Source organism: Falco peregrinus, chromosome 3 (genome assembly GCF_023634155.1).
Source record: "Falco peregrinus isolate bFalPer1 chromosome 3, bFalPer1.pri, whole genome shotgun sequence".
Taxonomy (NCBI): domain Eukaryota; kingdom Metazoa; phylum Chordata; class Aves; order Falconiformes; family Falconidae; genus Falco; species Falco peregrinus.
The window spans coordinates 1,785,843-1,810,920 of NC_073723.1; the positions used below are offsets into that span (position 1 = coordinate 1,785,843).

The window sequence follows — 25,078 nt, forward strand, 5'->3', positions numbered from 1 at the left end:
ATTTGTTTTGCTTATCTTAAGTGTGCATTTATATTCTTATATATACTCATATATATATGAGAATATATATACTTGAGAAATTCTTGTGCAAATGAACAGAAAACAAGCAATGTGATTTCATTTTCCATGAGGTTACCAATGTCATTGGTAAACAGAAATTGAACTGACTTTTTTGCCTTGTGAAAAGTTTGAATTGTCTTTCCTGAACTGTACGTTGGATTCAGACTACTAATGCTTCCTTGTGTATTCTTTCATGTCAAAGATGTCTTGGTTGTTTGCATACTCTGCATCAACTAGTCCTTGAGTCCTGTTATCCTTGTGACGGTAAAACTAAAAGACTGGCTTTTATTCACAGTCACATATTTATACAGTTAAGATATTTTTCCTAGTTTTTGGAAATTTGGAGAGTGGTCAGGTTTGAAAACTCTGAATTCAGCAGTTACATTCATTTTTATCTTACGAAATCTGCAAAATATATTTCTTCACAGTATCAGGCTTTCTACAGGTGAGTATCCTGTGTGAAACAGCAAAGCATTTGTGAATGTTAAGAAAGTGGTTCCCAATTGTATTCTATGCATTGCTAATCTCCACTTTACCCATGACAGAAGAATACCCATAAGCTTATTGATGTATTTCCCTGACCCTTGTGTTATCATTTATGCCAGCGTACAGTGATTGTATGTCATCCAATCTGCATTTTGCTCCCTTTATGTATGGTTTCCCATGGTGAAAGAAAGCAGAATCAGACAGCAGGATGCCTCTGTAGGAAGTTCTTGTGGAGGTTAAAGGAGAACACATGATATCTGACTCTTTCCTTGTTTGATCCATCAGGACACATCATAGACTTACAGTGCCTCCCAGTCTCTTCCAAAGGAAATAATTGTCATGAAATGTCAGCAGATGCACGAGAAAATTACCTCCAGTATATACTCTCCCATACTTTGCATTGAAACATTGGAGGCAGGGACCATTGGGAAGTGGAAAATGAGCAGGGGGCCATATTCATGCCACCCAGTATATATACATCGCTTTGACCCTTAATCGGGTATGGCATCAGGGTCCAGCAGCTCTGGACAACAGTGAGTTTGAAGAGTTCATTGCCCTGTTGGACTAGGATTGCACAGCAGTCATGACACCTAGGGTAGACCATAGCGACTGGTGGGTATCTTTAGCTTGGGTCACCTGGTGGTTTGGCCTGCAAAGAAGAGTGGATTTCTCTCTCCCATGGGCAGCCACTTTGCTTTAGCCAGTTACAGTTCTTGAGCTGCAGTGGGGTGGGCCCATTTTTCCGAAAGGGGGAAAACTGAGCTCTGCTTTCCTGCCTCTACGCAAACTCAGGGGCTGCATGTTTAAGCTGCACAGATTTTCAGAAAACAAATCAAAAAAGTCTTTCCCTATTCCTGCCTCTGTTTCATAAGCAGATCCATTATGAAAACACTTGACATTTCTAAGGTGATGTGTTTTATAAAGCTGGTGGTTTGAGTCCTAGTGTGCCCGTCCACACTGTTTCACCTCTGTCCTGAGCCAAGACATCATAGCTACAAGCTCCTAGTATATGTGCTCTTAGCGTTGCAGCTTTCTGTCCTACCATGAGCCTCTCCGTGAGATCTTAGAGAAAAGATTTTCCTTTCAGTCCCCCATCAGAGTTGCAGTGTGTTGCTCCAAGGGACCTTCAGGGAGCAGGAGTTGAACAGGAACCAAAATTCAGTTGAAAACATCTGATTGAAGACAGCAGTGACCAAATCTGTTTGGGGAAGTTTTCCGGGTGGTCCAGGTGGGCCAGTGCATTGAGGTCATGGTGTAAACAAGCCAGAAGGCTGTGGGTTGAGCTTTGTGCCGTTTATCAAGTCTCATACTTTACTGCATTTGCCCTGCTTCATAGCCTGTCGCAGGGACAGGCCATCCAGCACTGTGGCATTTGGGGCCACTGCATGCAGCACACATGGAAGAGCTGTGGTTTGTAGGTGTTCAAGCCAGAACTCATCCTCAATCTCTTTCTTATCACCACCGTTACCTATGGGGCTATAATTCTTTAGTCATATTGGTAAAGTTTTAAGCCATAATAAATCACTGAAAGACTTACATCTTAACCCTTCCCCCATCCCGAGATACCTCCATAAGGAACTGTTACACCCCAAGGCTGTTGCATTTGATCATCTACCTTCAGCCCAGGGCTCAGCATGGTGCAGACACTGACCTTAGCAAATCCGTGACAGCTAGCACACAGCTTGCTTGCAGCAGGGATGTAGTACCCAGCTAGCTGCCCTGGCTCTCAGCCTCGGAGTGCCCCACAGCAGCCTTGGGGGCGTAGGGATTACCTCCTTCTTTACGATATGAGGCAAGTGACTTGGCTAAGGAAGAAGTGAATGTCTTAAAGAGTCACCACCAGCAAGCACAAGGATGAGTAGTGAAACCAGGACATCTGATGATACTTTGTTTTCTTTAAACACTTGGGAAATTACTCCAGCTGCAGTAGAAAGGGAGGGGAGACAGCAGTTACGGAATGAGAGTCATCTACATCAGTATCACATACATGGTGTGGTTCTGGGTTTTTTTGGTGTCTGGTTGGTTGGCTGGTTGGGTTGGGGTTTTGGTTTTTTTTTTTTTTAGTTTTGGGGTTTTTTTCAACAAACTTACTACCAGCACAGATGTGTAACCTAAGAAAATTTCTATGTCAGGAGGTTATAATTATTTGCTAAAGTTTTAACAGGTTTATAAAGTGTGAGAAAGCAACATAAGTGGTTGTTATAAAGTGCATACATTGTGCATATTTTGTGGTATTAAAATATTTCCACTTTTAAAATTGTTTTAGCTGCAAATCTGTGGTATTTTTACCAAGTATAAAATAAGTTTAATTTTATTTTTCTTTCTCTTTTTTTTTGTAAAAAAAAAACACTCTGGTATTCCATACCTATAAGAAACAGCCATTTCATCTTTGTGGTCACTATTTTTGTTTTGTTGTGTGGTTTTTTTTCACTTCCCAGAATAGCTGACTTTGCTGCTGCATTTCTGCCCCCCCCCCCCCCCCCCGCCCCCCGCACCAACTGAGAATCAGTTTAACGTGTTGAAATGTATCTCAAAACATATTTTGAGAGCTAATGCTCTCCACAGACTCCCTAGTTTTCAAAGACCATCTGCTCCTCTAAAATCCCATGCCGGTAGGCATGTGAGGAACAGTAATTTTTGTTTCATATGGGTGTTGTCAACCGTAACTGTCAAAGAGCATTGTGATCAGTCAGCCCATAACTTGTGGTCTCACAGATGGGCTTAAAATAAACTCTGCTGAACCAAGATAGCTACCCAAACAGTGCCTTTCATAATCATACCAGTTAAATATAGCAACATGGCTTTATGCTTCTCTGACACTGTTCTTCCTTGCCATCAGTCATTCTTTTTTTACCTACCATGTCTGAAGGAGCAGCTACTCTTTCGGGTTCACTAGACTGAGAATTGAAACCTCTCACTTCCGCAGCAGATACGTTTGTGCGTGCTCATGTACTTACGGATATATAAACGCCTAAAGAGTGTGCTGAGTCTCTGGGCGCATGTAGAATGTAAAGTGGTGTATGTGCATAGATAATATTGCCTTGAGGAAACACAACAAGGTATCTTGCAGTAAGGTGCTCTGTTTTCTGCCTGCCCTTTTGAACTACTTGTGCTCCTTGCAGCTACAGCTAACCCCACCTCCCAGCCCCACTTCTTGGGGCAATGAAAGCTGGGGAAGTCTGGATGCATTTACTTCACTCATACCTTTGCATTGCAATACTTGGTGATAAATTGATCATTTAACTATCTCATTGCAGTCTTCTTGTCTGACCTTTCTCTCCCAGACATTCTATACCAGATATTCCATATTGATAAGCCCTGCCAGAGGCCCCGCAGGGTATCTCCAAAAGTGGTCACTTACTTCCAGCTCTGGAAACTCTACCCAAAAAAATCACACAGATCCAAATGCAGAAATGATATCATTGAACCTTAACCCAGGAAATATATAAATCTTTTTACTAGATGCCATTGCAACCTAGTGATGCCAGAAGGAGTTTTATACTATTACAAGCATGAGTCCCCAGAAACTAGACTAAAATGGGATTGTTTTTTTGGCCAGGATATTCCTTATGTGTCAGATATGGCTTGTTTAGTGTCATTGCCGTTGTTCAACACTCCATAAAATGGTAATTTTAGTGAAGTCTAAGCTGTACTGGGTTCATAGAGGGTGACTTTTTTCCCTCAGTGACCTTAAAGGCAGAGATAGGAGCTGTTTTGGCAGATTAAAGGTGGCTATCAATTTAGAGAGAGGTCTGTTGACTGGGGAGGGGTGTTCTTTCCTTTTTTCCAATATGTGACTGTATCTGTTCCCTGCTCCTCCTTTTTTATCAGTGACCAGTTTATCACATGTCCCATCATCAACATGGCCAGTCACTGGGCTGCTGCCTCCAGAGGAAATGTCTTCATGTACCACGTACCTGAGAATTCCTCACAGAGCAGGTATGATGTATTTTATTACGTTTCTTGGATTTGGAGTTTGCAAAAACAGGGCTGTCTGTTTGGGTGCCCTGTGGAGTAACTGGATAGATGTACGTACCTCAAATAAACAGTGCAGATTGGCAAAGGAGGGATTCGGCTCTAATAGATTATTTCTTTGTTGGCTGTATAGGAATGCTGTTTCTGAAGTGAGACACTTCAAGTTAGATGTCTAAATTAAGTTTCTCCTTTCCAACTTACCTACCTTTGCCAGTTCCAGGTAGCCTTTTAGATTTCTACCCTATATCTGATAAACCTCCTAGAAGAACCAGAACGTGGTCTAAGTCATCGGGAGTCCACAGCTCTCGAGATGAATGGGGTAACATTTTCTAAGGACTCAACATTAATTTAACAGTGCCCCCTTTTGAAGTAAATGCAGTTGCACCACATTTAGGCTGACTGGCCTTCAGTGTGGATGGGGTCTGGGATTTATTCCTTCTAGCTCCCACACTATGACTTGTGATCAGTCGACAGACTGTCTCATGGGAGGAAAAACAGTTTTGAACACAAGCATTTGCAGACTTAGGGTCTATGTCATCCTTCATGTTAGAAGCTTACTTGAAAAAAATTCAGCAGGAGAAGCTGTATCATATTTTAGCTGGAAAGTTCTAAATGCCTGTGGGAGATGCAAATGCCTTGTTCCCTTGGGCACAGAACAAGCTGGTAGTCAGAGGCTATTAAGGTATTAAGGTGACCTTCCCTGTTTTTCTTTTAGACCCAGCCCTCCCAGAAGTCAGGATGAGACACTGATGTTTGCAGGCAGTGGCCAGCACTTGGGGCTGCTATGGGACACACAACACTAGCTCCTGGTCCCTTGCTCTCAAAGGCTGAGTGATCAGAAATTGCAGTGACAGCAGCCCCTCCTGTCCCCTAGATCTGCAAAGTAGGGCAGCAAAGCACACAGGGATGCTTATCCGCTGTTTCCTTACAAGGCAGCAGGGCTAGTCCCCTGCTCTCCATACTGCCCCATACCTCTCTCCAGAAAGATTTTTGAGACCCTTTCTTTTTTCTCAGGCTTTCTCTGAAAGGGCTCAGGGGAGAGACAGCAGGTTCCTTCTGACACCATTTGATACTGTGAAGTTCCCTGTGAACCACACGGACTTTTCCCTTTCCTGATAGCATAGTGAAAAAGCATTTGAAAGAAATCAGCCAAGATCTAGGTTACAGATGAAGGCCATTATGCTGTGGTAACACAGGCTCGCTTTCTTTTTAGCTGAGGAGAAGTTAATCCTTGGGGAGCCGTTATTTCGCTGGCGGCTCCAGCGGGAATGTTCGCAGTGCTCGGTTTGGCTACTTGATAGGCTCAGATAAGTGACTTTTACAAGGCTCCAAACAGGGCTGAGCTATGGTACGCCAAAAATCCAGCCACACAAAAAGAAAAGATGTGTTCTCAAATTAGCTAGCAAGTTTTCTCTTTCTTTGGAGAATGATAGTGACCCAGTCGTCTTTGATAAAATCTTAGTTGAAAGTAGATGAAATTGTACTTATACAAGTTAGACTCGCTGGCTTTGAGGCAGCGATTTTGAAATGATGAGAATTTCCTCTTCTATCTAGCCCTATTTAAGATTTCACTTGCGCTTATGTTATTTAGCTTTCCTCATGCTCTCCAGTACAGTAGTAGCTTATGTTGCACTTAGCTACACATTTTAATAATATTTCTATTGTCAGTGGTCTTCTAAGCAGATTACTTTAAATTTTAGTGCAAAAATTATTAGTTTGCTTTTTCATAACCCTCTTTGAAAGAACAGACAAAGCCAGTATGCTGTCTGGAACTTGTGGGAACGTGAGGCAAAAGCTCAAATGCCTTAGGCTAAGCCACTTGCAAGGAGAAATGGGCCCAAACCGGTATGCTGCATTTACATTCTTACTCCTTTCATCTTTATTTATGCTTAAGTATCCTTAAAATAAATGTTGTTTAAGTTGCAAAGGCGAGCACTTAAACAGAGATTGCAGAATTCAGCTTGTTCATGTACCGAAGGATCTGATCTGACATTATGACGTGACTACTTATGAAGTGATACCCTTGTTTTCCCAATGGACCCCACACTAGATTCTCTGCTGAATATACTGCAAGTTTTTTGTTTAACATTGTTTCATTCATTCCTAAATTAATCTTTCCTTTTCCTTCATCACATTTTTGCCATGTGACCTCTCTCCCTCACCCTTCCTACAGCATTTCCCCCTCTATGTAAGTAATATACGTGCATTGCAGGCTGTCCAGCAGCCTCACTGCGTGCCAGCAGTGTGGTGCTGTTGAGGGTAGGAGCTTCTCATGGGAGGGCAGCCTTTGCTAAAAAACAAGAAACCATCAGTAATCTGAAAAACACGGAAGAGTGTTTGGGAATATTATTTGCAATTTGCCCTACCAGATTAAAACCAGTAATGTACATGAAACAGCCTTCAAGTAGAGTATATAAACTAATCTTGGGGAAAGACCTAGCAACCATGTCACCAACTTCCAAGGGACTTCCCTAACCACTGGAGCAATGAGTCCTGATGGTTCTCAAGTTCTTCTTTGAAAATTGTGACTCTTCTTAGGAGGAGGAGCAGAGGCAGACTCTGCCAAGTAGCCTACAGCTTAGGCGGTTTGAAGTGTCTCAGCAGAAGTGGGAATTGAATCTGGGACCCTGCAAACACTCTAGCTATTAAAATGCTGAATAGAACTGTGTTACAGCCATCTATTTCTGTTAATGAATGTAATAACCAACAGTATGCTTTGTTGTCATATACAGGACATGTACAGGGTATTTTGTGAGTACACATACTGGCTGAGATCCCCCTCAGTGCATTGCAGCTGGAGGAACACCTCATTAGATATTCCTGATCGCTCATAGGCATTTGACAGAAAAATGATTTCTCAGCCCATTTGATATTGAATCACGTCTGGATTTGCTGAGATACAGACCTCCGCTTGTAAAAATGGAAACTTCTAAAGTACTATGTCCATAGAGTAACACAAGAGATAAAATAATGATTTTTTTTTTGGTCTTTGGTGTCTAAATTCTTCCTAAGATGTCAGTTTACACAGGATATGGACCTTTCACTCTTTGCATTTGTTATCGATATCATAAAGAGGATGATGATAATATATATTATCTATAATAACTGCTAATAGCTGCCTCACAGATGTATAGGAAAAAGTACATAAAAATAATACTGTGTTCAGATAACTACAACAATGGAAGACTGTTTGCTCTTAGGTAAAATATTCTGGCTAGGGAAATGGCCATTCACTAATTAAGATAAGGCACAGCACCGCAATGCATTCTCTGATTTCTTCTGTCACCCCTCTCTACTTTATGTGTGTCTCCCAAAATGTGTAACAGAACAGAGAGTTAAAATGCAGAGATGAAAAAGTACTGGTATTTCCTCTTGTTTCACATGGAGCAGTCCCTTAATAACTCACAGCAAGATAAACAAGAGGGAGGGAGAAGTCAGCCAGTAAAGACAGACCCAACCGCAATGATGCAAAGCGGACAAAAAGTTATTAAACAGGGAGGAATTTTTACCACTAAAAGTCAATTAGAAAAAGTTTGTCTCACAACTGAAGGTTTCTCAAACGTATATACATACACACACTCAAGCACGCATAGGTACAAGGATAGGATTAAAAAGCCCACTCTAAACTGATGTCTATGGCATATGTGGAAAATCGCATAAAAACCATGAACAGTTTTCATATAGATGAATGGATATTGCAGAGAGCAAACTAATATCTCCTTCCACGTGGTAGCATTCTCCCAAGCTTGGCATGACATTATGTCTGCTTTAGTCTTCAGTTCCCATTTGAATAAGTAGAGGGATGCATAGCCAACTCCTGCATTAATGATCTGTGGTAAAAATATATACATAACCCAGATGTCATTTTCTCACTCTCTTTTTGAGAACACTTAGACCTTGGAGTAAACATTTATTCTAAACAATGCGGGAGGAATGTGACTGCTCAGCATTGCCTAGGATTAGTGGGGAGGGCTGGAGTGCAGCTTTAGTTATAGCAAAGAAGTATGTGATAGGACAAGTATATTTTGACAAGGATAATATTATTAACTGTAAAAAAATTTGCCTCATTAACTCTTCAAGAGGTTTCTGTGTGATTTTTGCATATTATATGAAGTAGCGCTGCTTGCCATGCCAACATAGTTTCCAAGTCACACTGTGGTGACAAATGTGCTCTCTTGGCTGATAGTGGATAAAAATTGGTGCTCTGCTCACCAAGGAGGCCAGATCATCAGCTGCAGCAGGATAGCAAAGCATCATTGTTGTCATTAAAGGGGTCTAAACTGAGACTTAATGAGGCTCTATCTTATTAACATTACCATAATAATTGTCACAAAAGCTTTTGTTAACTGTTGTGCACTGGACAGATTCATCCAAGATTAAAGAGCTGCTATCTGCTTTAAGTCATTTTAGTTGGGGCTGTCTTTACCTCCTGACTATGCACTCATGTGTACGTTGGTGTGAGTTGTTAAACGACCACTCCATACCGATGCTCATATAGTTGGCTGGATTTCGGTGACACTCTTGATGAATCCTGTAAATGAAGGTGAGAACTGACTGATTAAAAAAAAATTCCACTATGCCAAGTATTTCTGTTTTCTATTTATTATATATGCTGTGCTAAATCTGGCTGTTCTTACTACCCCTTTAACTAGAGGAGATTTTTCTAATCCTTTGATTTTGTAATAATCATACCCCCGTCCTTTACTCTGTCCACCACTTGAGGTTCTCCTGACTGTACCTGTTAGTCCATGAGTACCAACACCCCCTACATTGGGGGGCCACAATGTGAACTGGGTGCTGTGGTGGCAGACAGAAAGTTATGTCTCCAGACTTCAAAGAAATTAATCTAAACATAGAGGGCATATGAGGCACCAGCGAGTTGGTAACAAGAACGACAAGATGCACATTGCCTCCATAGTTGGGCAGGCACCACAATTGCCTTAGCTACGTACACTTGCTGCAACAACAGCTCGTCATTTTCCTCTATAAAATTATACTCCCAATCATCTCCTAAAAGTTCTTTTGCTTTTGTTGGAATTGCCTCTCATCCCTCTGGCCTTATCCATTGTGTTATGCAGGCTGCAGCTATGAAAACACTCTCCCACTGATTCAACCACTTCATGCCATTCTCAAGTCTTGGACAGTTTCTGTGTTGCTAAAGGCTTGAGGTCTAGACAATTTGTTTTTTCTTCCCACGGAATGGTTTAGGGGCCTTTATCATTCAGTAGATTTTTCAGATCTTGGAAATTGGCCATAAATATGCAAAGGCAAAGTACCAAGCTCAGAAAAACCAGAAATCAGCTTTAAGCAAACCAAAATTCAGCCAAAAGGCTCAGAAAAGTACAAAGAGATCTTTGGATCTGCATGTGCTGCACTGGGACAAGCTGTTCCCACAAAATGTAATCTGGAAGATAAGCACAAAGTCTATATATATAGAGAGAGAGCTTCCTTGCTGCTCAGGGAGGGGGTGTGTGTCTGTGTCTTTGAATGAACACATCACCTTTTTACCAAAATTCATCCACTCATTCAGCTCAGGAGTAGCCATACTGAACAAAGGCATGAATTTCTGTCCCCCAAAGATGCACTCAAGTGTCAACAGGCCTATTACTAGGTTTTTAGAGCAGTAATTTCCTGACAAAATTCTGTAATCTGTGTTGTTTGCTTTCTTCCTGCATTAAGTTCTATTAATTTTTTTTTTTTTTTCAATTTATATGAGCTTTCAGGTTCTTGAATTTATTATCTGCTGCTTCAGTTTTATTTTTTTCAACTGGCACAGCTATAATGCAAAGTAGAACATTGCGTGTATTGGGAGTAATCCAAGTGGAAAAGACACAGCAAACTCCAGGATGCTTTTGCAAGTCACATGTACCTATAGGGCTTTTTTGGTACAAAGGTGGATAAACTTGGCAGTTTAATCCCGTTAGGAGTTAAGCTTTTTCCATATGTCCTGATTTTTCCTGAAAATAAAAAAGAAAGAAAAGTGTTCAACTGTTTTTCACATGGTTTTCCCCGTTTGTTTGGCAGGACTTTGTAAAGTGAGGAGGCACAATGAGCCAAACGTGCCCCTAGAACCGCAGAGGTCACACACCAGGCCTTACATTGGCTCATTACATTTCTATAAATATCCAGCTATCCTTTCGTTATTTTTTTTCCTCCCTGCAATCACATCACGTTTCCTTTTCTAAGATGTGTTGTTATATATAATTAAAAAAAAATATTTTTGCTTATCATCAAAATGAGTATTTAAGTCCAGGCAAAGTGCAGTGTCGGTAGGCTGCTCCTCTCCATTGACGTGGATGATATGGTGCCTGTTAACAGCTTAGGATACTTGATCCTGCTCTGCAAGCCTGCTGGTATTAATATGAAGAGAATGTAGATGTGTGCAAACCACCACATTTAGCATTTCCAATATTTCTTGCAAAAATTAATTAAAAATCCATTTATTGAAAATAAACACAGAACTGGCCCACAAGATCATGCAGGCAGTGGCCATTTTATATATAAATCATATAATCTTTTCCAGGGACATGGTTGTTATGAAAGCCTGTTTCCACTCAGATCAGCAGGAGATGTATCACCAAGCCTATGAGTCTGGGTTTTACCTATGCTGTTCAATCCAATCAGCATGTAAATGATCTATTCTCACCAAAGCCAGGTGACCGTAGATAGGTGTTTTGTTTTGTTTTCTTAGTTGCTAGTCATAGGCCTATACTTGCCAATGGAATACTGAACAGGGTCTTGAATATGAGCTAGGGACCTAAAACCCCAATCCCATCTCTAACATGAACCCTTTCACAGAATTGTTAGAATCACCAGTTATGCTCATAAAAGTTTACATTTAAAAGATTAATGATTTTCTTACCTTACAAATCTGTCACAGTTCCTCAATATCTGCTAAGTTTAGTGACTAACAGGAGTTTGAGTACACTATTTCTTCATTTCTCAGGCAATCATTGTAGCTGAAACAAAACAGGTTTCTCGATTTCATCTCCTGAAAAGGCTGGGCTACGGTGTCCTAGCTGAACAGAGAGGTTTGTGTAGGCAGTGAAGAAGGAAGGAGTTGTGCAGTAAACCATTTATGACTAATGATGCTCTGTCCCCAACTTTATGGGGCTGGCAACTTAAACCTCTGAAGTGATCTACTTAGGTTTTTGCTAGGCCTAGCCTGGCTTTGTATCACACAAAGTAATGGGAATTTTGGCCAACATCTCTAGTCAAAGCTGGGGGAGACTTAAGATAATTTGAGGGTGTGGCGGGCTGGCCCACGCCGGAGGGCAGGTGCCCCCCTGCCCGCTCTGTCCCTGCCCTCCTCAGCCGGGCAGGGGGCAGAGAATGTAACGACAGGCCCGTGGGTCGGGGTGGGGGCAGGGAGAGATCGCTCCCCAGTGACCGTCACAGGCACAACCCAGGTCTGCCCCGGGGAAAGTCAGAGCGGGCCAGTGAGAAATAAACCCGACCCTCAAAGCACCTTCCGCAGCGCTCCCTTCTCCCCGGGCGCAGCTCGGCTCCTGCCCGTCCCTGCCCCCTCCCAGCAGCAGCACAGGGCTATGGGCACTGAGGGCCGCGCTCAGCTTCTCGCTCCTTGTCTCCCCCGCTCCTCGTTCCTCTCTTTCCCTGCCGCAGCGTGTCCCCCCCGCGGGCGCAGCCCCCCCGGCCCAGCCGGCCCCAGCCCCCCCGCCCCCGGGGGCACAGGCCCTGCCCCAGCCCGGCCCCAGCCCGGGCTCCTCCCCGCGGGGCCACAGGCCCTGCCCGGAGCTGCCCCAGCGCCGCTGCCCGCGGGTCACAGCCCCCTGCGGGCACCCCCTGCCCCGGGGGGGGGCCCTGCCCGGGCTGCGGGGGGGGAGCTGCTCCCCCGGGGGCTCCGCGGGCCGGGGGCGCCGCGGGCTGGGGGGGAATCTCTGCTCCGGGCCGGGAGCGGCTCCGGCCCCTCCGGCGCTGCCCGGGGGCTGCAGGGCCGCGGCTCCCACACTCTCCGGTGCAGCGGTGCAGCGCTTTCCCCTGCTCCCTGCATATGCTACCCCAGCAGCACTGCCACCACTGCCAGCTGGCACTGGCTTTATAGCACACGGGCAAGCTTCTAGCAGCTTCTCACAGAATTCACTCCTGTAGCCTGCCCCCCGCTATCAAAACCGTGCCACACAAACCCAATACAGAGTTCTTGAAGTTTGGTCTTGAGAAATGTGGGCTGCTAGACTCTCTGTTCCAAGCTTATCATTAATTAAAAAAAAATAAAACCATAATACTGACACAGTATCCTTTGCAAAAATGAAGTGCTTGCGTCATAAAATGGGCAGGAGATTAAGTATATATAATTGTATAAAAAAGAGCATGAAGAACATGGGGTAAAACTTTTTATAAATGAAGATACAATTAATTTTGGAGTGAAAAGATCAATTACATTTCTTCCCATACTTGAGATGTGGTGTCAGGTTCTTCAGCAGGTTTGAATTTCCATTTGTGTGGTTTTCTTGCCTAGTTATTGGTAAAAAATTTTAAAGCACAAAAAGAAAAGGAAACTCATGGCCACACATTAGTTGCTTGTTCCAGACCATATATATTAGAAAAGTCTTCTGTTATTAGTTATCTGTGCTTTATGAGGACTGAAACATCTATCATTATTGGTCAATACACCCTTTGGTACGTTAGCTGGTGACAAACGGATTCTTCTTCAACTTGCTTTTTCATCCCGCGTAATTTACTGGTAACTCTGGCTGAACTCTAGCTAGAGTTATGTTTATCTTGTTATTTTAAAATTTTTATGATTGGATAGCAGTAGAAAGTTTGGTATTGTATAGGATGTCATTTGAATTTTGTGTTAATTTACGTTGGCTTCTATCTGTGTGTAGTTTTACAAAAGAACCAGAAACTACACTAAGCTGACTAAGAATAGAAGCTGTGACTCAAAAGGCTTTGAGATTAGTTGAAATTGTTACATTAGGAGAGTAAGGACTACTTTTAAGTGAAAGACAAAGGGGAAAAAAAAAAAAAAAGAGAAGTCTTGGGCTATAGTCACTCATTAATCATCAAATTGAGTTTCCAGTATGAAATAATTGGCTAATCTAGAACAAGGACAAAGTTCAAAATGAGATATATGTCCTAATTTACAATGCATCACAGTGTGAGCAGCTCTGTAGCCCCAGCTCTAAGTTGTGCATTCAGTCCTAGTGTAGAATAGCATGGTTGTCTGCCAGATCATATTTTTCTGTTCTGATAGCCATGATTATGGATAGCCGTTAATGACCATTCCATTTTGCAAAGAAAATTTTTGAGTATTTCTCTGTGTGTGTCATTTTTACTGTTCCAAAAGTTTGTGGTTAAGATACTAACTTCAGCTTTTGGCAATCTGAGTTTACATACGTACTCTGTTTGATTTGAAACAAGAATCTGAACCAAAACAACCATAACTTGGATATTTTTCTTCTAAATTCTGACCTTCTCATCTTTTACTCCTCCCTGTTGAAGCTGTTCTGTGTACGCAAAAGTAGCCATAGTTTGATAGAGCAGTGGGGTATCTGGTGGCTAAGAAATGCCTTTCTCTGTTTCTTACTTGGAAACATTTAAATGGAAACTCCATCTCAGGCTTAAGGAAAGTTTTCTCAGAATCAATACCTTCCCAATTAAATAGGTTGGCACTATAGAATGAAAATTCCCACCAAGTGATATTTCAGGGTCTGCTGTTAAATCATTGGCTATGAATGTCACAAATTTTCTGATTTTACCACTTGATTTGCTGTAAAATGGGTAACAACTCCAGTAGTGCCTCCTTCTGAAGCGAAGTAGTAATTCTCCAAGGGGGACTCACTTTAGTGTGAACAAAGTCTGGCCCCTAGCTCCTCCGTGGCTCAATTTACCAGTCTGTCGTACTGTCACGTAAGAAGAGCTGTGAATCTGTATCTAAAAAAGTTGACATCTTAGAAAGAAAAGGTATACACAGAAGATCTGAAAGTGATACCTTTGCATGAAGTACTAGTCCTGTGAATCACCAGAGCCAAGATTTCATCCTTACACATAACTATGTTCACCGCTGTTATTAAAATGACAGATCTGTTCCTTGAAAAGGGACTTCTGTAGGGGAAGTTCGTTGCTATTAGTTTGTCTTCCTTAAAAACACTTTAAAAATCCCTTTTGCCATTGTCTCTGCAGTCCTCCCTTTCATCAAACTGTCCTCTGAAGTCCACCAGTAGCTGGGCTCTGCTTTTCTCCATGCAGAGCTGATGCTGCCGATTCACCTGTACGACACCCTGGGGTATCAGGAGTGCAGTTTCAAGCAGCTTGGGAAATAGAAACCTCCCTGCAGAGCGAGCAGTGTACAACAGAAGCTATACACATTTATTTGTCACTCCTTTCTTTCTCTCGCTCCACTTTTCTTCCAGTGAAAACAGTGTAACTGCTTGGTGCTATCTGGAGTATGCTCAGAGCTCCTAAGACTCCAGAATCCTCGTTTGGGTATTTCTGGCCATTTTGCACGCCCTTCTGGCAAGCATGGATGATGATCAGAGTTTGAGGGAGGAGACAGAAACTTTCCCCTGATATTTTCCATCTATCTGCCATCTAGATGCTTCACAGTTGTCTTTACTGCTGTTCTGTGCCTGTATATATGTGTGCCCCTTTCCCCTCTTAACCTTATGGGTCTCTGCCTTGTCCTCTCACTATTGATACTCACTGGTCAGGGAGTGGTACCATCAACCAGAAATACTGAAAGCGGCCGATGAAATTGTAGGGGTTTGTACCACTTTATGTCTCAAACCCCTTACAGTTGTACAAATATTTTTTAAATTACTTCTCTGTTTAGGAGTTTGCTGAATTTTAGTCTGGGCTGTGACCTTAACAGTTCTCACCTCTAGAAACACGAGGGCTGGAAACACAGTCTCATTTGGGGGGAAACCCTCAGTCCCAGCTCACTCATTTTAGATTTAAAACTAAGTTCACCTCTGCTATGCCTTCCCTAAATGGGTACATTTGTCTGTTCACTGCATCTCAACTGATTTCATGTCCCTTATTCTACTCAAAAGTGACTCTTCATTGAAAACAAAATAGCTCCTTTAAGTATATAGTACCTTTGCTGCAAAATTGCTGTAATGTACTGTGCCAAGCAAATTATTTTTACAGTAAAATTATGAAACTATGATCTTGCTTAATCTTTCTATAAACATTTGGGGAAGAAAAGTACGCTTTAATCTTGTTTCAGTTCTACATTTTTTTGGTGAATAATCTGTGAATAATTCACTTTCCAGATGCAAAGTGTTACTGAAGTATTATGATAAGACTAAGGAAAATACAACCAAAGATGTATTTCATTTAAAGGGTTGTGTGGGGGTTTTTTTCAAAATAAAGGCTTTGGTGCCACCACTCATAAAAGGTAAAGGAGTCATCTTGCTTTCAGCCCACCTGCCCGTAATGGTTTGAACTACAAGCCCTGTTCCATAGAGGCAGTATCAGGGTCATATCAATGCTGCTGAATTTCATGTCCAAAGATAAAACAGCTTCAGTTGTGCCACCTTTTGACAACAACCTCTGTGGCCACTGCAGATGAAATCCTTCTGAGTAGATCTGAGATTTATTTATTCCTGCCTCACAGAGATCCATTTTTTCTCCCAGCTCCCCCGATGCTGTCTGCCTTCATGCAGCATTTAACCAGATCAGTAAGATCTTTATCTAAATGTGGGATACAGAAAATGCAACTGGACCATACCGGAAATGTCTCCTTCTGAGCAGTGGTTCAAAGCTATGTCTTGAGCATAGCTGAGTTGTAATTTTATTCGTAGAAGTTGGTTACTGTTTTTCTGCAGGACTTGAAGATGTTGAATTGTGTAACCTTTGCTACTAAGTCCTACAAGTGTTGTTGTCTTACCTGGCCAGCCTTGTCTCTAAATTGTTGAAATATTCCTTATTATTTGTGTTAATTATTACATGGAATGACACAACATTGGTTCTTTCTTAAATATGATCTAGGTGATTATTTCAAGCCATTTTGACTTGACTGGCGTATAAAACCTGGGGAGAAGAGACTGTATGAACAAAAACCATCCAGCCAGCAGAGAATTAGATTAAAACTATGTCTAAAAGAAACCTTTATAAACATCTCCTATTACATCTTTCCTTATCCAAAGATTTGGGGCAGAATTCTGGCCCAAATTAAGTCAATGGAAAAACTCCAATGCTGTTAAGAAGGGCCAGGGTTTTTTTTTTCCAAGTCTGCGAAATAAACCATAATTAACCTTCCATCATGGCTGCCAGATTCCACGTCACCACTTGCTTCCACTTTCTGAATTTAATTTTAGGGAAAATCGGTACAAATCTTCAGAGGCATTTAAGGAATAGACAAGTGGCTTTCTCCTTCTATCATTTTCTTCCACAGTTTCCTCTTGTAACAAATGTTAAAGACCCTGCATTAACCTAATGGCAAATTCTCATTATTATTGCTTGCACTTCTTTCATGTTCTAATTTGAAGTCCCACAGCTCACCACACTCTAAGTAATGGCCATTAATTATTTAAAACTTTTCTTTATTCTCTGAATTAACTTAGCTCAATTTCTACCCCAAATAAATAAAAGATGGTTTAAATTACGTTTATGTAAATATTTTTTTAGTTCAGGTCAGGAGCTCTTGCTGGATGTTCAGTATGCATTTGGACTGCCATTCTACCCAAAGTATGAAGAACAATTTACTGTGGAAGAAAAGAGCCTTTCCTTGCAAATTATGCAGTATATCTCCAATTTTGTAAACTCTGGGTAAGTATGTGACATACAAGAATTGCTGTGATTGGGGAGGGATCCTGCCCTCACTCAAGCAGCCTCCATTTCCTCTAGCAATTTTTAATCCTACAGAGGGGACTTTGGTCAACACTGTTGGAAAGTCATGGCCAAGTTGACAAGCAGATACCAGAGATTTGAATTTGAACCCTGCTAGTCAAAGGCACTGGATACACTCTGCCTTGACCTAGCTGATTGCCTGCATGTTACTGTTCAGGTCATTGTTTTCTGATGATCATTTCTCCCATTCCCTTAGAAATCCAAACTACCCTCATAGTTTCTCGAAGAGAATGTCAGGGGCAATGCCCCTGTGGCCTATGTATCTGCCAAATGATGATGGTGATAACTACAAGGAGTTCACTGCTTCCTTGCCAACTCGTAAAGCATTGAAAAAAGCAGACTGTTCCTTTTGGTCCAATTATATCAGAAGAGTGAAAACATCCACAGGTAAGGAGAGTGTTTCCTGTCATTAAATAAAACCTTAAAGTTTTCCTCTGTAGTCTGTTATGTCAGTATGGAAAAATACTTTTCATAAATTAAACATCTTTAATTGTCCAGGGTATATAGTTAAGACTCTCCTGAGACTGCAAGTATGCAACACTAAACTGATTTCTTTTATAGCAGATAGTGTATAATAAAGTTTCATTGTCCTGGAGTTAGAGCTAGATAAAACTTCCTGCAGTGATGGTAGAAGATATGATGAAGCTGTATCTTCTGATAGTTTGCTTTCTATTTGCAGTCATAATATAGACTCTGATTAAACGGGAAGACTAGGTATACAGGCACCTCTCTTGTAAACATCTAACATTAGAATGTTGAGATTCATATGCCTTAGGAGGAGCAAGATAAATTCTATCCACTGTCAGGTTGTAACTGTGGCTTTTGATATATCTCATTATAGATCCTACATACCTTGACTTCACATTAGACAGGTTTCTTTTCTTTTCTTTTCTTTTTTTTTTTAATAGCTGTGCTGGTTATGCCCCTTGTATTTCTCTTTTGTTTTCATAAATTTCCATGCAGCTGTGAGATTCCTTCATTTTTTTTCTGACTGCTTAGGACAATAAAACCAGCTCTGCTGAGATTTCAATCTGCTGCTCTGTCCTGAACACTCAACTTATTCTGGTAAATAACCTCCCCTTCATGTCTCTGTCTCTTGTAAATAAATTTGGATAGCCTCAAGAAAAGCAAACAAACTCACCCCTTTTTGGCAGGCAGAGATATTTTGAATTATTCTTGGAGACCTACAAGCTTACAAGTGGTTTTTATGTTCTAAGGACTCATCTGCACAGTGAACACAGTCCAGGCCCTTTCTGCTTTGGGGGGCCATTGCACTTCTAGGGACAAAATGTACTCACCAAGACACAAAGCTACCTAGGCTATCTATGCCTGACAGACCACCTCAAATGTATGGAGGCTGATGTTTGAGTGACACAAAACTAATGTCTCAGAACCATCAAGTTGGTGGTTCTGATACAAACGTCAATGCTTTTGTTCAAGAGACAGCCTGAGTCATTACTCATGGCTTTTCTTCAAAAGTGAACTTGAGATTTTGCTGTAGGCCTTTTCAAGCATCAGAGGGGATATTTTGATCTCTCCAATGGCTTTCTGCTTGTTGAGATATTCCTAAGTTAAAAAAGCTTTTGATTCTGATGTTTAAACAGTCCTGGGTATAGCCTCTAGATCTTTTGGGACTTCATCTTGTAGCATTATGGATGTGTAATGCCAGACTGCGTTGAAGTCACAGTTCTTGCAGAACTGTTCACCAAGCACCACGGACAGAGGCTATTGCCAGCACTTACAGAAAATCCCCCCCAAAGATGGGAAAATGTCTACCAGAACAGACTTTTATTGGGATGGAGAAGGTTTAAACCCATCCAAACTGGCATAAAAACAACAACATTCGTGTATGGGTCAGTCCAATGTTCTGCCTAGCTCAATATCCTGCTCTCATCGGTGGCCATAACCAAATAGTTGAATGTTAAACAAAAATTGAGAGAGGGAGAGAAAACACACTGAAATAGTTCACAAAGGTTAGTCTTTTTTTTTTAAACAAGCCAGGCTGTGTGAGATTTATGGAGCACAGATTGTCAAAGAGAAGGCTTAAAAAGTATGTGTCAACATGTTATTCTGCAAGCAGAAGTGAGCACACCCTGCCTGCTCTTCAAGCCGGTATTTGCTTGTCCTCAGCACCATGGTAATGCAGCTACACAGTTGACTTCTACTAAATTCCATCTCATAGCAACGTTGGCTTGTCACTTTGCTTGATAGTCATCTTTAATCTTATCTCGCCCTCTAATACTGAGACTTCTACTTAAATAAGCATCTTGTCAAACTCATTTCTGCTCCAGACTTTAGCATGGGGTGGTAACTTACAGAGACTCGTGCTGTGGGTCTCTTGATAACAATCTGAAGCCACCTCCTTGTGAAAAAAGATTCATAATGCTCATCAGTTCAGCTAGAAGGACTGTGTGAACTTCAGATGCTGATGGCTGAACACCATCAATTTCTTTTTGAGAGGAGCTTGTGCGGAAACTCATGCCAAAGCGGTGTCAGTCTGTCAGTACAAGTCCATCACTTGCATTGCTCCCAGACATTACATTTTGAAGGACTGGACAAGTGAGACTGTAGAATGTGTTTAGTCAAGAGAACTGAATGTTTGTTGTAGTGGCCTTTTTTTTAAGTCCCTAAGTATCATGTTGCTGCTTCATTGGTGTGTCTACTTGCACACCGGAGGTAGCTTGCTGTACCTCCCTTCAGAACTGAAGCACTGCACCTCTGTTGCTGCCTGAATGCTCCAGATTCTGTTCCTGGAGGCCTACCACGCTGTCATATGGGATCCTGGAGTGATGCTGGATGCTAGATTTGAGAGCTCAATGCTGTAAGCTGTTTGTGTATGATGTAACTTGCACTCCCATCATGGTTGGGAACTATTTGTCAGTCAGCTACGGAGAGATCCAATCTAACACATACTTAGTGGAAAAAAGAGCCATTTCCTGCCTTTCATTAATTACAAATCTTCATTATAGTGGTTTTGGATTGTATGATATACTGTTCATTCTGACTGCTGAGTCTCAGTTGTTGGGGGTTGCAGTTTGTGGCCTCATGCCAAGTGGATGGAGTTTAAAAGTGTGACAGCAAGAAGCATTGCTGATGAGACAATCCAGTTTTCATGTCCAAGTACAAAGCTGTGGAGGGTCTATTCTGATGCAATCTCAGTTTAACTGTGATGAATCCTGTTTTGTCCATCTCATCTCTTCCTTCAAATCAGTATCTTTCTGATATTATCTCTGAACTATAATAAAAAATCAACATAATTCAGTAAAATGGAGAAGAACTGGACAAACCAGTGATGATAAAATCTAACTGCAACTAGCTTTTCAAAATTCTTTCTTGATCCTTTGTTTACATAAGAAATGTCTTGACTTAGAACTGTCAAATTAAGGATAACTAAAGGCTCAAAGCTCAATATCTTAGACCCTAGATCTCAGTCCTACAGAAAACTGCGTTACTCCTAAACTCATAAATTGCAGTTTCTGGTAAATAAACCTTCTTATATTTAGAATCTCAGTTACAGCTGAAGTTATGTGTCTTGGGTTCTTGGGTGCTGGTGCTTTATGTATTCCAGATAGACAAGAAAAATGATGGTCCTGACACTTCCTGCTTGGTTGGTAAGTATCTGGAGATAACACAAAAAAGAGAGCAAGTCTTGCACACTTCAGGTACAAACTATTATGTGTTCCAGTGGCAGTTATTTAAAGCATGCTAGAAGCATGATACTTAATTACTTATTAAGTAAGATACTTAATTAGGTGGTCTGCTATGACCCTAAAGCATTTTGCAAGTGGGCTGCAAACTGAGAAAAATAGCTTCCTGAACATTTATAGATACATTTAAAGGCTCTTAAGTGCCATTGACAAACCTAGATTGCTGCATCAAAGATACGACACTTATTTTAATCTTGATTATATTGTCTTTTCAGGAAGTGCAAGTGATGGAGCGCCATCTGCAGAAAGCAGCCCTAGTGAAGCTCCCACTGAACCACTTGCCTCCCAGGAGATTCAGCCACTGGAAGACAAGGTGGCTTACAGCAGATAGGAAATCACAGTGCTATTGGATGGGTTTGTCCTACAATTGTACGCCCATGCAACTGTGTCACACCAGATGAACAAGTTGCTTCCTTCAGCTAACTTTCTGAACAAGAAAAGTAGACCTTTCAAGAAAGTAGTCTTTCAAGAAAATTGTTGAATATGGCACAAAATAAGTCCTGTAGCCATTATTTTAGGTCAAAAGAAACTGTAATTTGAAGAATAAAGTATCAATAAAACCTGCAAAAAGAAAACAAATGTATTGGATTTTATTTCTTGCAGCTACCTAAATGCCAACATGTTGTAGTACCACCAGCCAGAAAAGGATATACATCCAAACTCTAAGAAGTCCCTCAGCTGATGAAGCTCAAAGTTGCTAGATGTCATATCTGACTTGTTCTTTTTTATTACTTATTCTATCACAAGCTGCCAATAGGAGTGGGACCCGGGTTTGGCATTCTGTAGAATATTAAAAAGCTTCAAAATGGGAAGGGGTTGAATCCAGGAAGAACAATGTTAAGAAGGGAATAGAGTATGCATTGAGTGAGTTTGCATGAAGTCAGGTGCATGCACATGCTATATTCAGCTCATGATCACCTGTTAAAATATGTATAAGAACATTTGGGTAAAGCAGAACATACAGCAGAGATAATACAAAGCATATGTTAATAAAGGCTTAGAATATGATGTCCTTGGAACATCAGTCTTTTGTAAGGAGAAGATGAGAATACACAACAGTTTTGGAAAAAAGGAAAAGTGCATCATAGGGTATCATAGGGTATCAGATGGCTCTGAAAGTAGTTTGGGTTAGGTTGTTAATTTATTGCTGGGATCATCTGACAACAGATAATTCTCAATTGACAGTATATCACACACGCGTTCATGATACTTGAGAACAAAGTGTGAAATCAGGGTTGCCCTGAAACTAATAGCAGAGTTTCCATTGATTTCAGTAGGACCCAAATTTCTTCTACAGTGTTGAAATGATTTAACAGAACAACTAGTAAGGTTTTGTTTGCTGCTTGGGACCTTTGCCAGTGCATGAGCAGTTACTGCTGCCTGCCATGTATCCAGGTTTTCAAAGATTTTACCTAGCTGGAAGAACAACTGTGTAACACTCATAGTTCTTACATTTACATCCTGTTCAAGAAACAATAAAAGGAACAAAAAAATCAAGAAGCTTGTTGACTGATTAAATATTAAAAAAGTAAAGATGGAAAAATCAAACTGTTTTGCATCATTATCTTTATGTATGTATTATGTATGCTAACTGGTAATGAAAAGAAGAAAATACTTAAGAACTTTTAAGCCCATATCTTATAGCTTAGATCACGCAGCTCAACAGAGGATGTTTCTTTTGCATTCTATAGCTATAGATACAGCAGTTGTGATTCCTTGGCCAATACTGGGTTTACTTTTTCCTTTTTTTGAAACTGATCCTGGAAATTGATGTCTAATAGATTCTATTTAAAACAATGCACTCTGCTAAAACATCTTATTTTAATAACAGGTATGATTTTATATGTGTCCACATATGCAGACAGTTGTATCTCCAGCCCTGGGAAGACCCAAAACTGAGCTACAGTATTTCATATCGATGTAACAGTTTGTTGGGTTAAAGTACTGTGGGTTTCTCCAGTTCTGTCACTTAGTTTCCAAATGGCCGCATGCTTAGCTTGATCCTAATATTCCTGTGAGTCTTTCTTATTTTACAGATATATACACATATATGTGTTTTTTATATATACATATATATATATTCATATATATGAATTTTCAGCAAATGTGAATAAGTTCTTCTCTATCCATTAAATAAACACATTATAACTCATCTAAATGTATCTTAGGTCACTTTGCTCTTTACACTGATCCTCTTATCTTTCAATCCCAACACTAAGGCATCTTCTTCCAGCTAATGTTCTCTGTTTCTGCACTGCACTCTTCCAAAAGATCAAATTCTCCACAAAACCAGCCAAACCTCTGTGAAATATGGACGTTAAATGAGCTATTGTTTATTGTGGAGGACAGGCTTGGTATAGCCATATGCCAGGCTGTATTGTTACACTGAGACAAAAAATCACTTTGGGGAAAAATGGGCCATGAGATTATCAGTTTTGACGAATCAACCCAATAGCTCATAGTTCCTGTTAGAGAGACGTTTAAAGGCTATTGTATGAACACTGAAATGCTAAATATAATACCTAAGTAATCTATATCCTAGGAAACTATGAACACATGCTTTTAATTATTATTTGATATAGATTAATGTTTACAAATAAAAATGTAAATGAGGATATTTTCCTCTGCTGTGTATACCAACTTTGTTAGTGTCATTCCAAACAGGCCAGTTTCCCCAAAAGTAACTAATCTCAGTTGGCTTCTAAACCATCAAATCCTAAGAAAAAACCCCAAACCCTTGCAAAATATTCAATAACTCCAACAGGAAATGCTCAGCTTATAAGGGTTCCTTTCATAATTCTTTGAACATACTGTCTTCTGCATCACAATATCATAGAACATAAAATATAACATAAAAAGTTAAATATATTTGAGCAGTAATGATTATACACAGCAACCCTGGCATTAATCTGCTGCCCATGGAGATCGTAAACAGAAGACAGATTTAAAAGGCTTCAGTATTGACTCATGTTAGTGAAAACCAACTATAGAATCTTTCCCTACTCACTATTTATGTCAGCCTTGAGCCCAGATATGCTTTGGAATTTGAGAAGCATTTTAATTTTGAGCTAGGAACTCAGCAGCTTTAGCCTGGTAGCCTCCTGAATACAGTCTTGGCCATCTGGTAGGCTTGCTAAGTAGGTAGGTATGGCAAGGCTTTCAAGTCACACGCATGTGTGCATGCACACACACACACACAGAGACAGGCACACACACACCCCGCCTCCTGAGGCATTCAGCTCGACTGTCAGTTGAAAAGTACGGAATTTTTGTAAAACATCTTTATGTTTCATTAGTGACTGACTGTCCCAAATCCACCCTGCTGCACTGGATGCAGCTTTTTAGACCGTACTCTCTCTCTCCCCCCAGGTTTCCTAGAAGCTCTCATGCTCTTTTCTATAGCCAGTATTTGATTCCTCCTCTAAAAAAGTTCTCCGTACCCTTTTAAACTTGATTCTGCCAAGCTGCATTTTGATGCAAACAAACGTAGTCTCATGATCCCATGTGTTTATCTAATCCTGCATTTCACCTGACTTGCATCCTGGGTCCTTAACCTCCAACATCTTTGAAATCTGAAGTGACTTTTGCAGCAGTACAAGCGATCCAGCCCTTGGCTGTAATTCTGCTTACCTTCCTGACTTTGCCACTCTTCCTTATGGCGAACCACCATTAGAAATAGCCCAGTCGAATCCAATAAGGAAATTTAATTAGAAAAGCCTATGTGTGGGCTGGCTGACAGAGAGGTCAGGAGACTTTAGCCTTAGTGATACTGGGAGGCCAAGCCTGCTCCCACATAGAATTCTTAGTAAGAAAAACACATTCTCAGACTGTTTAGGTCATTGTGCTTTAAGCTGAAATACCAAAGACTTCAGTGATCCTGCAGTGAAACAGTGCACAGGAGCGTGCTGACTCAAGTCATGCTTTCATCCCTCCTACTGGAAATACCTATAATTTATTAAAAGTGAAGCGTCCTTTGAAACTTCCTTATGAATATACACAGACAGACAGACAAAGTGAATGTTGATTAAGTTATTAGC

The 25,078-nt window shown here is 40.9% G+C and overlaps 1 protein-coding gene across 1 annotated transcript in view; it reads left to right on the forward strand.

Annotated features, from left to right (window-relative positions):
• TG (thyroglobulin) overlaps positions 1–22,187 on the forward strand; it is a 161,219-nt gene extending 139,032 nt beyond the window's left edge. Inside the window, exons 45-48 of the mRNA XM_027786474.2 lie at positions 4,378–4,485; positions 17,113–17,253; positions 17,531–17,721; positions 21,257–22,187. Coding sequence (XP_027642275.2) covers positions 4,378–4,485; positions 17,113–17,253; positions 17,531–17,721; positions 21,257–21,372 — 556 coding nt within the window. The 3' untranslated portion in view covers positions 21,373–22,187. The remainder of the gene's footprint in view (positions 1–4,377; positions 4,486–17,112; positions 17,254–17,530; positions 17,722–21,256) is intronic.
• Positions 22,188–25,078: the final 2,891 nt, after the last annotated feature.